Here is a 15,692-nt window from a genome sequence, read left to right on the forward strand (position 1 = left end):
GTCCCACCAAAACATAACCTGGAGTGACACGTAGGGACATGGACACATCAAATCGATGAGTGCCAGACACAAGAAATGCAAACACCGGCACTCACAACTTGTGCATAGATGGGGAAAAACAAAATGTTGAAACCCTGGGTTGTATGCCGTACGTTACAGTAGACACCAGCCTCCAGAAACTAAAAATGAAGCTTTGTGCTCAGCCGCTAAACACAAAGGCACTCTCTGCTGGAGCTAAGGTGTGAAGCTGAAATGCTGCGAGTGCAGATATTTATAAATGTTTTCTTCTCCTCACAGGCGAGAAGCCAAAGGACTTTCTTATGGATTATCCAGTGCTCAGAAATCAGGTTAGTGGAGAATCATGTGCTTTGTCCTGTCCTGTCCATCGGGCCAAGCGGAAGGGGTTTGTGTAACTAAGCGTGAAATGCCTGTGAAATAGCATCCACTTTTCCTCGTTCAAATTCACTACTTCATACAAGGGAAACAGCAAATGATAGTCCCACTTGTGTCATCCTAGCACAGTGCCCTGAGAAACAATATAATTTGGTTTCTATGACAGAAAGGCAATTAGCAAAAGATCTATTATACAAAGCGCATAAATTAGCATGTAAGAGTGCTCCCAGGTGCCCTCCATTTCCTTCCCTCCTCCAAAATACCTATTTCACAGAAAATTGCTGCTTTCCTTTTTTTTTTTTTTTTTTTTTTTTTTTTTTCCCCCCTACAGCAGAGGGGATTGCCTTTCTCCAGGAAAGCAAAGGCTAATAATTTTTTATAGCTTTAATATTTCCATCTTGCTGACCTCCCTGGTTGGGACTGTATTTATAAAGTCTAACAATACTGAATTGTACTTCATGTGTAAAATCTGAATAGGGGATCAGCTTGAGGACTCTGCTTCAGGAGGTGCCTGCAAAACGCCAGTAAAGTGACAATCTCTGTCTTGCTCAATAACGCTTTCTAATGTGGGGTCTGCCATCAGCTTGGAAGTTGGAGTTTAGCTGTTTTTCCTGGCCTGCCTTTTCTGCAGAAGAATATCCTTCTGAATCTCAGCTTTCCATAGAAAAAGAAACCACTAAGCAATCCATGTCTCTTGACAAGTGCCTCGCAGTAGCTCAGCTCCAAAATTTCATCCCTCAGCAGGTGCTGACATCAGTGAAAAGAACGCTGTTACCCACTGCAGCTCGCCCTCATTAGAAAATTAATTTGTACTTAACATCATATTTGCTAATATGATTTTTCAAGGTCACATCATAATCCTTTCTCACTTGCTAATGAGGACAAATCCCAAGAAATTGGAGATAGCCTCTTACCCAGTCAGTTCATTTGTAGCTTGTGTGCTTCATAAAACAAGCTCCTAAACCCTGGTGAACCAGGCTTGGGACTTAGAAACCTGGGAGTCGAACCTGCCTCTCCACAGACCTCCTGTTGCAGGCTCCAGGCAAGTGCCTGACACGGTGGGTTTTCTCTTTTCTGTCTCACGAGGCTGTTGTGAGAACGAATTAATTGGTATGTGCTCAGATATCAAGGAAACATAAGCCATACTAGTCTACTGAAAAAAAGAAAATTTTAAGCATTTTTTTTGCCACATAAGCAATGGCAAAACGTGTAACTGATTTAAAGCTGGTATTTTACTGATATGTTTTGTTAAAGCATCAGTGCAGGCACCTACAGAGTCCTTCTTGCCAAGAAAGTCCTCTATAAAGTTTCATTTTCACTTGGAAATCCCAGCTGATGATTCACTTTTTCCCCTTTCACCCACCAAATGTAGGGTTTTGTTGTGGGTTTTTTTTTTTTTCCAAACAACTCGTTTTAATCTTGCCTTTTAACTACTTTAATATATCGACAGCAATGAGTACACCAAAAATTAAACTTCCTGATAAACCTTCTGCGTAGGAGCATTTAACTTCCTGATAAGCCTTCTATTTTTATTTCTTTAACATAGGTTGTTGGAAACAAATCAAGCAGCCCTTCACCAGACATCAGTCGACTGAATTTACCATCAGCTATAACAATGAGAAGGAGACACCACAAAAACTAGATCTGGTCACCAGTGACATGGCAGGTAACAGTTGCTCCCCCTGCGATGCCTTGATGTCGCTCTGCAAGCAGGGTGGGTAACGGGAGAGGGATGGACCAGCAACGTTACAAGCTCCAACTCTCACACAAGCTGAGGCCCAGGAACAGATTTATCTGTGTTCATGCCAGATGTACAGTGAAGCAGCTAAATGTATTCATGGAAAAAAAACCCACTATTTTGGAAATCTTTTCTTGGGAGTTTTCGAGAAAGATTCCCTGACTCTGAAATAGTTAGAGCTGAAGGTAACCATGGAAGGCACTCAGGCATGGATGCACTGAAGGAATGTGCCTCGGATAGGATAGTTTGGCTTTGCTAATTAATTTTTGTGTTTCTATTTAAACACAAATGTCTCTGGAAATGGAACAAAACATAATGCCCCTTGCTGCTGAGCAAATAGAAAACTTGTTTAGTTAGTTTGCAGTGGGATTTCACGCCCAGCTGGAAGTCGTGATCTGAGCTGAGATCCCTGTGCAGCTTTCCTGGTACCTGAACTATTTTGGAGACGAGGCCCCCTGAGGTGGAAGCAGGTAGATGAGAGAGAAGGAGAAAACCAACCACAGTCCTTCTCTCCTGCGCTACCTTGGCTCCAGGTCACTGTTTGGATAGAGCAAATCCCCACATCAGTACTATTTGCATCCCAAAGGGATGTTTTTTTAATTCATCCTCTTAGCACATCTTATCCCTGCCTAGTTTAGTCTGTCTGGAAAGGCTAGTGAGACCAGCCATTTCATAGGATCAGTGATCAGCAATCTTCCAGAAAGATTAATTTGCTGTTTCCAGGCTCCAGACCATAGAAATTCCTTAAAATTTCTCCAATGTGTTTGGCAGAGAAATACATTTGAAAAACAAATGGATGGTTACTGTAATTCCATATGGTGCTACCCTGGATATCTTTCAAAGATGGTTTCAACCCTTTACAGAAACTTTCAATATAAATATGCAGAGACCTATAAAGCAGCTATATTTCATGAAGGAAAGGGAGTGAATAAAGCTTGCTCACAAATCATGGTCATCTGGCTCCCCCGCCCGTGCCTGGGGGGACTCTGCTCTCTCCATCCTCCCTTCCCACCCTGTGTGGGAAGTCTGAACTCTCAGCCCGGCCAGGCAGCTCCCCAGCCTCAGTGTTTCACCTACAGTCTCCTTAAAAATAGGAAACATGAAATAAAAATGTGAACGCAGCCCAGAAACGTGCCATTTAATAACTTAATTGCAGCGGGCATGCAAATTGCATACAGGTTAACATGCTACCTGAAATTCCCCTCCCGCCTTTAAATCCCCAGCTGCCAGTTCCCAAAGGCAGCCGGGAGCGAGTCGAGATGCTTCATCCCGAGCGAGGGAGATTGCTGGGGATGGCGGCAGCGATGCCGGGGAGAGCTGCACCGCTTACTTAGTGAAATATCATAACACCTTCACCCTACATGCTGAAGTTTGGGAAGCAGCCAGGAACTGCCAAAAAAATTCACAGGACATATGGGATCGGATTCGACACTCATGTCAGATGAGCCACGATGCCAGAACAGAAACTGAGCTAACTTCTTCACGCCTGCGTCAAAACATGATACTTTAGCGGTGTCATTTACTAGAGCTGTTCAGGCCACCGTATGTATCCGTCAGAGATTGTCACTAGCACCAGAGCGAGAAAGTTAGAACGCTGAATTTTCTCATAATAGTTTTACTGGGTTTTTTGAAAACCCTTTTAGTCCAGATCTCCTTCTTACCCGTCAGCCTCCACCACTAGAGCTGCAAACACGCGCTGCTTGTGGCTGCATTTCCTCCACCTCGCTCCCTGCTCCTACTCGGGCCCTTTGCCCATCCCCAGCCCTCTCCCTGCCACCCCCCTTGACCACGGTGACCCCCCCCCAGTTCCTCTGGCAGTGGCGGTGCCGCTTCTCCTCCCGTGGCTGGTCCCCCCTGGCGTGCCCGCAGCGGCGCTGAGCTGGCTTAGCACACTTCACACTTCCCTTGACTCCCTTGGCTGCTGTTCTGCCTAACTTCATCCTTCCTGTCAGTCAGCTACCGCGAGATGCCTTTTAAATAAAGCCAGCACTTGGTCAGGCTCATTAAGAATCCTCCGGGCATTTTAATTATTTCAGAAGTGGAACACTTGCTTTGGAGAACTTCACGTTTGTAGATCTCCATGCAATGTCCAGTTTGTTGCTAGTATTTTGTTGACTTCTCTTTTCCTCAGGCTTTTGAGTATACTCCAGAAATTATGTTAATTTATTTGGATGTGTAGGTGGGGAAAGGGAAGGAGGGAATAGGGAAAGGGAGGCAGATTGGAGCTCTCCCATGGAAGAGCTTCTGCCATCTCTGTGATGCTTGCTCGCTGGAGGAGGTTACAGGACTGGTACAGGGGCAAGGTTTCCTCACACCCCTGATAACCACGTGTTTGATGCAATGAGTCATTTCTCAACATAAAATACTTATCAATATCTATGTCTTGGATACATGAATTAATCTATCTGTGCCTTACTGAGCAGTTCATGCTTCCTTTTAGATTATCAGCAGCCTCTCATGATTGGGACCGGGACGGTAACACGGAAAGGATCTACTTTTAGACCCATGGACACGGAAGACGAGGGAAGAAGGGGGAGTTCAGAGTTTGAAAATCACTATCACTGTCCGCTCAGAGCTACCCGGCACGAGTACGCGCTGCCCCTGACCAGCCAAGAGCCCGAATACGCCACCCCCATCATAGAGCGGCACCTCGCAAGGGAAAATAATTTCCCCTCTGAAAATGGCTACAACGTACCCGTCGCCTCCTCTCAGAAACACTCCCTTTCTGCCGGCAGCTTCTCCGGTTCGTGTAAGACCGATCTCAGGAACGGAGACTATCAGACACCGCAGAGCATCATAAACTACGACAAACCCAAAGCTAACGGCGTTCTGACCTCCGTGAGCTACAGCACGGACTACCAGAAACCCCAGCCCAACGCCCCGGGCAGTGAGGGCTACTCCACCCCCAGAGACTGCCTAAAGCCCATCAGCCAGACAGCAATGACAGCTCTCCTGTGATCCGCCCTGCGCGGGAACGTCGCCGCACAGCTTCCTGAAGCCAAAACAGAGTTTGGAGGGGCTCTGCCGCGGGAGGCAGAAGGCAAACAAGCCCTGTGTACATAATATTGCAGTCTTGCTGGGTTCTGACATCTGAAGAAAGCATATGCTGTTTATCACTGTTTATAGCAAGAGAGATGTTATCAGTGAAGACTGTACATCTTATTTTCTGTAACTGATCTCAGTGCTCCATTTGCAACATGTGCAATTTGTACATAGCTTTTATTTAAGGAGAATTTCTTAAGTTTCCTTTTCACCTGGGGGACTGAAAGGACTGCAGAAATGCCTATTTATGAAAAACAGGCCTCCTTCTCTGTCTTTATTTTACCTGCTGTTGTACCAGCAGCTGTAAATGGTGTATCTTACGGTTGTGGTGATTCACCTCCTTTCCTACGATAACTGAAGATAGGACATCACTGTAGTTCTTACTGGAAGGGTAGAAGTAAAACTACTTGAAGCATAAAGTGCACAAGAGAGGGCAGCTGAGCATTTAAATACTGTGCTCAAACCCACCTTCCCAGCTGCTTTTTTAGCAGCAATTCTTACATGCTTGAATTTGATGTAGCGTATGAGCTGAGCCTGTCTAATTTGCTATTCATCTTAGAAACAAATAGAAGGGCTGAAACCAGTTTTGGGTTCAAGCCACGGTGAGCACTCTGCAATAGAAAAAAAACAAAAACAAACAACAAACCGAACAACTGTCAATCTGTGGGTTTTTTTTCCATGAAGTGTGTGTCGAACCAAAATGTGAATTTACAGCTGAGAATTAAATCCTGTTGAAACCTCAGCTGATGTTTTTGCTGCAACACTATAAGGAAATTTGTTCTTTGGCACAAAGCAGCCAATTTCCTGAACTCTTAATTGCTCCACCAGGTATTTTTCTGTCTTACAAATTTAGTGTAACATTTCTATTTGATATATTTTGACTAAGTAAAACACAGTGTGTGTATGGCTTACAGTTGCAGTTAAATTCGGAAGACAGCACAGTTGTTTTCAAATAGTTTCTCTTTTGCAGCTAGTGTGACCCTTAATTCTGTTTATGGACAAACTTGAAAAAGCGTGGGGATGGGTGCAATGTAGCTGGAGCTACCGCACAGTAGCTGGCTCCTCTCTCAGCAGGGGTCTCATTGAAGCAAAACAGCTTCTGGTAGCGACTGGGACTGGCCGCTGCCCTTCTGCCCGCAGTGCTTGGAGCGTCACTTTGAATTTAAAAGCTTGTCCTAAAATGTCAAAAAACAATATACTTCTGGGAAGGAAGAATGGTGCTGTATTTAAAGAACACGGCTGGGGAGACGAGACCAGGAAAACCTGAGCTCTGAGAAAGTCACTGTCTGAAGGCCCTCCCTTTCCTTGCGTGTGAACTAGGGATAATTTGCAAAGGACCCAACGAAGATTTGAGGTCTGTTCGCAAAGTGCTGTCAGAGCGCACGCTAGTTGCAGTGACGCTACTCACAAATAATGCTAACTCCAGCCACATCCGACCTTAGGGCAAGCTCTGGGTGGGCTCTTTGCACACGCTTGTTTCGTGGCCTGGAGCAGGGCTGTTCCCTCACGCTGCCACACCGTGCATGCGATTCCTGTGCAAATTCCCGAGTCGAGGTAACCCGGTAGCCTTCCTGTGTTTGCTGTCGATGCAGTTTCTGTGAAATGTCTAAAACACCTCAGGTCCTGAAGCGAAACAGCAGCAGCCTGTTTGTTAGACCGAGCTGGGCGGTGTTGTTTACCTTCTGTTGTTTACGTGTCCCTGTAAATAAAGAACACTGGTATTTGTAAATCAGTCACCCGGGCCTGCTGCTTAACTCGGCGACTTGATCGTCGCCGCACGCCCACTCTCCTCGCGTATCCCGCAGGGCGAGGAAGAAGCCTTCCTTACGCCCTGCAAAAGCGCCAGTTGCGCTGCGGCAATTCACGGTCCCAGCGTGAGGGGCTAAAAAAAGATTCTCCCAGTGCCCCATTTAGCCCGGCTTTTCTGTCCGTAAGCTCTAGAGGAGAAGCGCCCACGAACAGACGTCTGCGCCCAACCCCGCTGCTGGATGCGTATAATTGAGGAAAGGATGAGGGCGCCCTCCTGATGAGCCTGAAACCAATACTCCACCCACACAGCTAATTAGCCTGACTCGTCACTTTACAAACAAGCAGCATTCATTAATCAGGGTTACTCCCCACCTCATGAGACACCTAGCTAACGCAGCAGTGCAGTGGTACTGGGCAGCAGATGATGCTGCTTGTATTATAATAAACCTTTTGCACGCCTCTGCCACATGCTTTGTACACCTGTAGCGCGCCGCAAGCCTCAAAGCGTTCTTGGTAGCACATGCCCCTTTCTGCTTTCAAACCCAGCTCAACACAGCCATTTTACTCCAATAAAAAGTTGGGTCTCGATTTGAACCTTGCCTTCATTCCCAGCCCCCCTCAAAAAAAAACCCTGCAAAACTGCAAAAAGCTAGCTTAAAATAAATCCCCAAACATCTTTGTTCTCCCTGCGTCACAGTGGGTTAGTGGCGACAAGGACAGAGGTGGTGTGGCAGCTCTGGTGGTTGCTCACAGCTCCCGGTCATTGCTGTGGTGCTCTATGGTTCACGTCTGAATGACTGTCAAGGGAGTTAACATAAAAAGCCTTGGGCTTCTCCACCTTGGCCATGGGAAACAGGAATTTTTTAGTGACCCTGGAAGCAGATATGCCAGAGAACTTCCTACTTGAGTAGTCTCTCTACCCTGACAGTGGTGGAGATACTAAATCCTGCTGTAGGAAGGAAAGGGGACTGCCTGAATCCTCCCAGTGGTAGTGGCTCATCCTCATGGTCCTCCTCTGAATGGCTCCTCACACACCGGTACATCCAACTCCAGTTTGTCTACATCAGCCTTTTCTTGCCATCAAAACCAGTTGCAGGTATAACACAGGCAGCCATATCAAACATCACACATTTAAAACTCTTCCTTCCACAGTGAAGGTTAAGGTATGCCCCGTTTTGAGACATTTACACACTTGGAAGGGCTGCGTTAGCTCTGGGTCTCTCTCCAATGTCTCTAGAGATTGTGTGAGAGCAGAGTCTGACCCTCTGGTCGATGGAGACTTCCAATAGCATTTCTATACCAAACTTCTTTCCTGAGCAGGCGCTCCCAGTGGGCTGGAAGGGAAAAACTGAGCCAGAGTTCACAAGAAGGTTAACTATTAACTGATGACAGCACTAAGGCCGATCTGTCCCAGCTGCAGTTGGCGGCAGGAACAGAGTCGGGCATTGTAACTGCATGTTTCCAACCAAGGGGACTGAAGAAGGCTCTGGAAATAAGAAAGGGTAAAAGGTGAAATACGCTACCTGCAACCGAAAACCAAAAATGACAGCTTAGCATGTGTTTCCAGCTAGTGCCTTATATTTAAATATGAAACAAACCCCCAAAACCCCAGAGAAAACAACAACAAAAGTTCCTGAAACACCACAGCAAAAACACAAGTGTTCTTTATTCTCACCTCTTTAAACTGGGAAATAGATTGCAAATTCTTACTTCTTCTGTCAAGTACCTTTCTAACACTCAATACAAAAACTTTTTTTTTCCCATCAAGTCTAATTCTAAATAGTATTTCCCTATTTCTTTTAGTTTCTAGAATTTTAACATCAGATACGAAACTCTACCTTTGTACCTACCAGAACCTTTATATCCAACAGGCAATAGATTAAAATTAGTCCTTGACTTGCTGACTGGAACTAGGATTTCCCCAGCTCCACAGATGTCCTACTCGCTCATTCATAGCACCATCTGCTCTCTTTTACTCTCTTTCTCTGGATCAAGCACTTGGCCTCACCTCCCTCTCCAGACAGCTTTCACAGGGTGGCTTCCACCGGCTTGCACTGTGCACAGCTCAGTAGCCCACTGGCTACAACAGTCTCTGCATAGATGGGGGAAGGCAGGAAAAGAACTGAGGCTAACCCACATCCCCTACGTCTGATGAGTATTGTAACCACTGAGCAGCGGTTGCAGCGGTGCCTCTGGCACCTGTGTGTTTTAAAATGAGCAATCCCGGCTTTGTGCTTTAAAAACACCACCCATGAGGATTCCAGCCATTAGAAGCGGGTTGTGAATCCCATGGCCTGTCTACATTACTGGTGTGGCTAAACCCTGGGAAGACTGAGTTTTTAACGCAGATTTTCTTCAGATTTTTCCCGCTAACAGCCATGTGGCAGTTCTCCACTCCATGGGCAGATTTTAGCGGAGCCCTGTCTGAGGCATGAAATATTGCTTACACAGGATGGGGTTATCAGGCTGTAAGATCCCGTTACGGGAGCAGACACCTAACGGTGCTTAACTATTTGGTGGATCAGTATCATTAAAACACATATGATTTGTTTGCCCATGGTGCTAGAGGCTCTGTCCCATGCAGACATATGGCAAGGATTGCTGCACCCTCCCCAGTGCTGCTCCATCATTGCCAGACACATTACCAGAAGCTGAACTGCTCCAGGACTCATCTCCATTGCACTGGAGGAAAAAGGTCTTGTGGCCATGCAGAAATTGCAGAAGGCACCAGATGTTTTTCAGTGCTCGGATGGTCTAACCTGCATCTGCAACACAGAGCAAACCTGGTGACCAGTTCTCAGTAGCTGGTAGAGCCCGTGACTCTGCCCACGGCCACTGTTGAGTGGGAGAAGTGTTAAGGGAAGCCCTCACCTCAGTTCTGCTGTGGCATCCCCTGGAAGCCCCAATTTTGTATCCGTGTAATACAGGTGGCAATCATCTGACATGAGGACTCACTCGCTATTTCTGGGGGATCTAAAAACCACAGCAAGGAAGCGCTACTGCCACAACAAATTACACTGTTTACGGTAACATCCTCTGACCTTAAAACGATATTGTTGCATTTCAGCAACACCTTCAAAAATGCGCTTATTAAATTCACCACTGAGGTAGTTAATAAAACCTAAATGAAGTGCAATTATTTGTCTGTGTCCTGGCTTTTGCCTAAGGGAAGGCAATCCAGTAATTTTTCTCCAGGGAGTTCTAATTCCATTCAGGAGGGCAAGTAACAAACCCCAAAATGAGCAGGACTTTTGTGACCTGTAAGAAGGGAGCCCGTGGTCTCACAGAAGTTCTGCAGGTCAGGCACCCACTGAAAAGTAACCTGGTAGAAATCCATCAGTATTCTTCTGTTCATCCCCTCTCCAAAACCAGGTTATGTTTGCTCAGTGAGTGGGTGTCTTAAGGGCTCCCCTAGCCTGTAGTTACTCCGCATCCTAGGAATGACAAGGTTGTATTCCTTTTTTTCCCCTATTATTTTCCATAATAAAAATGCTATACTACCCTTTTCTTTTCAATGTCAGCAATGATGTAAGCTTGTACTGAACTCCAACCTCTGCTGCGATAGTACAGCGCGGGGCAAATGAAAGCAGAATTTATCATTTCATTTGAAACTCATAGGTGTTGTTGATACCTCTACTGAAAATTACCCTCCCGTAGCTGTGTGGGGTTAACAAGACTAACAACGTTATGAGGAAGCAGCAGGAACACCTATGAATTATTGAGAATGGAATAAGTTTCAAGGAACATGCTTATGTAAATGCAAGGTGCCATTTCTGCACCTTTCTGCACCTTTGCAAGCACATTTCTGCTTTCAAACTTAAAATAGAAACCTCTCCTGAGGGCTTCTTTTTTTGAAGCCCCCTGGTACAGTCCTACCATCCATAAAGAACATGCAAGAAGGGGTCAGATAAAGTACTTCTAAACTAGATAAAGAGAAGAGGGAAGACATCCTTAGTTGGAGGAAACTCATGTTATCCACGATAAGGAGGACGCCTAGCATCTGACTTTCTGTCAGCTATCTCATTGTATAGTCTGGACACGAGAATTTGGAGACTTTTTCATTCAAACTTCACCGTATTTGTTTAAGCTTGGCCTTACATTATGCATCTGCAAGTCCTGAAAAACATTTTCCATCTACAGTATGCAGAGGTTATCCAGTAACCTCTTGTCCTGGGCTGAGTTAATTCATTATTTATTCAGCCACTTGCAACAACAGCTACTGAGCCACCATGCGACATCCCAGAGATTATCATCCTCTTTATTTTCATGCAGTCACAGGTGTTAAAAAGAGAAATCCAGGAGGGAGAAAACTTGACTAAGTTAAAACACAACATCATTTTTCAGCATAGCAAAAAATATAAGTCAACATATGTGACACAGTACTGTTACGAAGGCTTTTGCGTCCTGATTAACCACCCTGAACTGACCTCAGGAGTCCATAATTTTGACTAGACACAAATCTTTTTAACAGAACTTACTGGAAAAGCTCCCTTAATGATTTGCTTTATCTGCTCACCCAGAGAGGAACATTATCCCTGAATATTCAGCATTTCCTCCTATAAGTCTGAGCTAGTAAGAAGAGTGAGAAAATTTACAAGGTAACAAATTATTCAAACCCCACAAGGTTCTCTTAGCGGGAGCAGATGACAAGAGACAATAATATCCTTTAGAAACACATGCATGTTGCTTAGTAGAAGGTAGCCAAAAAAGTAATGCCAAAATTCTAGACTTTAAAGAAACACTAGGAATGATTTAATACAAAAAATACAGAAACATACAGTAGTGGCTGAAGCCTGAGCCACGACAGGGAGCTTATCAGAAGTCCTCCTCCATAGGAAATGGCAGATAGCAGAGAAAGACAGTGAAGCTGTCATGAAAGAAGGGGAGAACAGACTGCAGAAAGACAGTAAGTGACATTAGCCACTATCCAGCCTCTGGTCTGAACGATTTAACGCCTTGAGTATCTACTAGAAACTTCAGCCTTTACCACTGTATTTTACACATCTTAATTTCTGTGGCCCAGGCAACCATTTCCCAGATGGGCAAACTGAGCCAGACAGAGATGCTGCCACTTGTCCAGAGCTGTAGCAACAAATCAAGCCCACGCAAAAATGCAAAGGCCTTGGAAAATGCCAATCGCAAACCTGCGGAAAGTCCTCTGTCGCGCAGGGAGAGAAGACAGAGGTGATAAAGACTACGACGGGCAAGCAGACCTCACTTGAAGAGGCAGCTTTTCTTCGCATCTATGGCTAAGCTTTTTATCCTTAAGTGACACCATCTGCTCTGATAGACAGTTTTATAAAATTTGAATAAGGTGACCTGGATAAAGCATGTCTGTTATATGGAAGTGCCAGAGTCATACACGGAAAGGTTGTGGACAGGTCATGTAACTTCTTTTCCACAGATATCCAAGCGCTTTCAGCATCTCATCACTAAAGGCAGCACAAGTCTTTTTTGACACCCCACAACGCAAAACGAGCCACACTTTCGGTAACAATGCAGCAATAACTTTCCTACTATCTTAAAAATGCCTTGCAGGTGGCACTCATAAAGATACCCCTTTAGGGTATGTATTTCATTTATATAGGTAAATTTTTAACAGATGAAGTTACACCCTGTCCTGCCCTTGTTTACAGTACAATCACGTCACTGCGTAAGGACCAGCATCAAGGACATAAATATTTTATGCCACAGAACATTTGACTGACAAGTTCACTGGTTACCTGGTTAGTGACAGCAAACAGGGTATGGAGACTGCACTACCATTTGGTGGTCATTGGAAACCAACAGCAGTAGAGAAAAGACGATGGTGGGTCAATGTGAACTGACCTTCCTCTTTCCTCCAACCGAGAAGCTTCTGTCTGAAACCGGACTGGAGCAAAATGTAAGCATCATCTCCCTTTTTTCGCTTCCCCTCACCACAGCCTGACATGACCATGAGTAGACTCGGTTCCAGCAAAGATGCCGGGAATGCGACAAGGCCGGTTGCACATCATGACTGAAGGGCACCCGCAAAGTACAGGCAGGAGAGCTGACAAGAGAGCTACCCAACGTCTCATTTCATGTTTTATCAGTGCATTTGGTCTCTTCTTTTGGAAAGCCTTAATCCATCCATGAACAGATAAAAAAATTTCACTTCTTGGGTATGAGCTTGTAATAGAGCAGAGCACTCATTTTTAAAGTAACTGATGTGGATATTTAGGCATTCTTTAACAAGTCATGAATCCATGAAATTATAATTGTCTCTGTGTGTTCATGTGTGCTTGTACATATGCTACACAGACACAGAGGGCCATTTTTACCAGAAGATGTGTCACCTGCAAAGTACTTGTGACAGGATGTGAACTAGACTGGATGTTTATTATGGTAAGAGTACATGTTACTAGAAATAGTTCTAACGAATAAAGTTTTTTCTATATTTTTAATTAAAAAACAACCAACCACCACCAAACAACCCACAAAACAATAGGTTCTATTTCTCCAAGTCTGGTTAACGCCGAAGATTTGAAGGAGGCTGCTGCCCCCTTTTGGCAGTAAAGACAAATGCAAGTACCGAGCACTAAAAACTTTAGGATTCTGATCACAAATTGCAATTACTATGTAATAGACGAGTTTTGATTTTGAGAATAGCATAAAACTGAAATAGTTCATAATACACTTGCCTATTTAACCAGACTACTCAAGACAACCACGTTAACTGACTATAGTACATAGCTGTCTTGCTAATATAGACACGTCTGTGTCCCTCATTTCAACATAAAATCAGTTTCAAAGTTAGTAATATGTGACCTAGAATTAGAATAACCACTTCAGGAGCACACCAAATCTGCAAAATTTCTCCTAGCTCCCTGAACTGTCTTAAGTCGCAATTTAGCAAAAGATCTGAACTGTTACACTGGACAAAAAAGATGATGAAATAAATAGGAAACTGTGCAGTGACACTCATTTGATAGCTACACAAAAAAATCCTCATTTAGCATATATAAAAAGTCCATTCCTCAGTTTCAAGCTCAATGTTGCCAAGGCTCAGCAGCTGAGGTGCGTAACCATTGGAGGGTTTAAGTCACAGGGAATCCCTCCCCACAGAACCATCAATAACCATGTAGGTTATAAATGAAACCAAACTGGTGCCTTTGTGGCCATGACCCACAGGCTCTGATCCTATAAGAGGATCAGCATGGGCAACCCACAGCAGCCTTCTTCACCCACCCTTAGCTGAGGAAGACTCACTAGTGGGAAACTCACCACAGGTTGTTCCGACAGGGAGTGAACTGGGACACCCACTTCTGGTTGGAAGGAAAATGTTCAGGGCAAGGACGTTTCCAGCAGCGTACGCCCAGGGGACTGGATACATAACGACTCTTGTTCAGCAGCTTGACTGTTAATGCTTCCATTCTCCTAAACAAATTGATAGTAAACATAAATACCCGGACATAAGCAAATAAAATATCATTAGATAAAAATATTTTCATGCCGTTCTGTTTTATTTCATTTTACAGAAGTAATAACGGTGCAAATATTGAGATATCTAATAGGAAAATTAAGATTCAGTCAACAGGATTATGGAGATTTACACATATGTATTAACAATTTGAAGACTTGCAATTCAACAGAAAAGTTACCAGATGTCTCCCAGGCACCTCTGACTCCCAGCACTACGGGCAATCAAAACACGTCAGTGAATGCCTGTACTTTCACTTTGCTGGTTTTCACGTTTTCCCAACCTCCTGTTGGAGCCGCAGCTGCTGAAAACCAGGCAGCAGAGAGCCGATGGCCTCACAACTGGTGGAGGGGACGCTGGGGAGATGGCTCGGGCTGCAGTTCAGGAGCAGTGCTTTTGCATTTCAAAATGGAAATTTGAAGACATCCAGAGTGCCCGAAACTTAAAGAGGAAAACACGATCGTTATCTCCAGTAGAAAGTTACAAAGGAAAAACAGCACAATTTCAACCAGTTTTCCTGGATTCTTTTTTAGGGGCTTGGCCTTATTCAGCCATCCAGCCTGTTTGCCCGGCACAGCACAGGCGTGGGCAGATGAGCAGACACCACGGCACCTTTGCGGCAGGGGTGCACCAGCAGCCACAGGCAGGACAAGGCCACTCTCAAACTTAGGAAGCAACACCTACCTTGTTAAGGAAAAAAAAAATTAAAAAAAATTTAGGTTTGTTTTTTTTTTTTTCCAAAGCCAGCAAAACCTTTGCCACTTCTCAGCTCCTGGGCTCCCCTCCAACTGTGAAACTTGTAGTTTCTAAAGAACGGCGAATCCCATCGTACTGGAAAAGACATACTGTGGACAAAAGGCAAGCTTGAAATATTTTAGGTAATTTTCTTTTCAGGTCATTGAGCTGAGGTTTTAACCAGCAAGAATGGACTCCTTATACATATCCTGAGCCAGGAGGCGTTCCTCTTTTCTGTCATGTGTGGATCTTTGGGAAAGAGAACTATTCAGCAGCTGGGGTCACTAGGAGCAGCCCTGTGGTCCTTCGTACTGGGACACAAAGCATTTTTCCAATGATCTTTCTTGACCCTAGATGACAATTTTTTTTTTCTCCTGTTTCCATCCATTTCCATCTTTATTTATGACTGTCTCTAATCCCCTCCTTGTTTTCTGACAGCTAAGTTTTCTCTCCTTTCCTTCTTCCTTCCATCTGCTATCTAAACCCCTCTAAAATTTTATAGAGCTAAACAGTAAGTCCTTGCAGTTCTAGCCCTCACCAGTTGTACGTTACACATCTTTTCACCCAACGGGACTCAACCTTGTCTGTTGAGAC

General features: G+C 44.6%; 1 protein-coding gene across 1 annotated transcript in view; it reads left to right on the forward strand.

Moving 5' to 3' along the window:
• The window catches only part of DCBLD1 (discoidin, CUB and LCCL domain containing 1), a 47,682-nt gene extending 42,593 nt beyond the window's left edge, over positions 1–5,089 (forward strand). The window contains 3 exon segments of the mRNA XM_074150829.1: positions 298–347; positions 1,940–2,059; positions 4,572–5,089. Of these exon segments, the coding sequence (XP_074006930.1) occupies positions 298–347; positions 1,940–2,059; positions 4,572–5,089 (688 nt within the window).
• The last annotated feature ends 10,603 nt before the right edge of the window (positions 5,090–15,692 follow it).

Source organism: Numenius arquata, chromosome 7 (genome assembly GCF_964106895.1).
Source record: "Numenius arquata chromosome 7, bNumArq3.hap1.1, whole genome shotgun sequence".
NCBI classification, from domain to species: Eukaryota; Metazoa; Chordata; class Aves; order Charadriiformes; family Scolopacidae; genus Numenius; species Numenius arquata.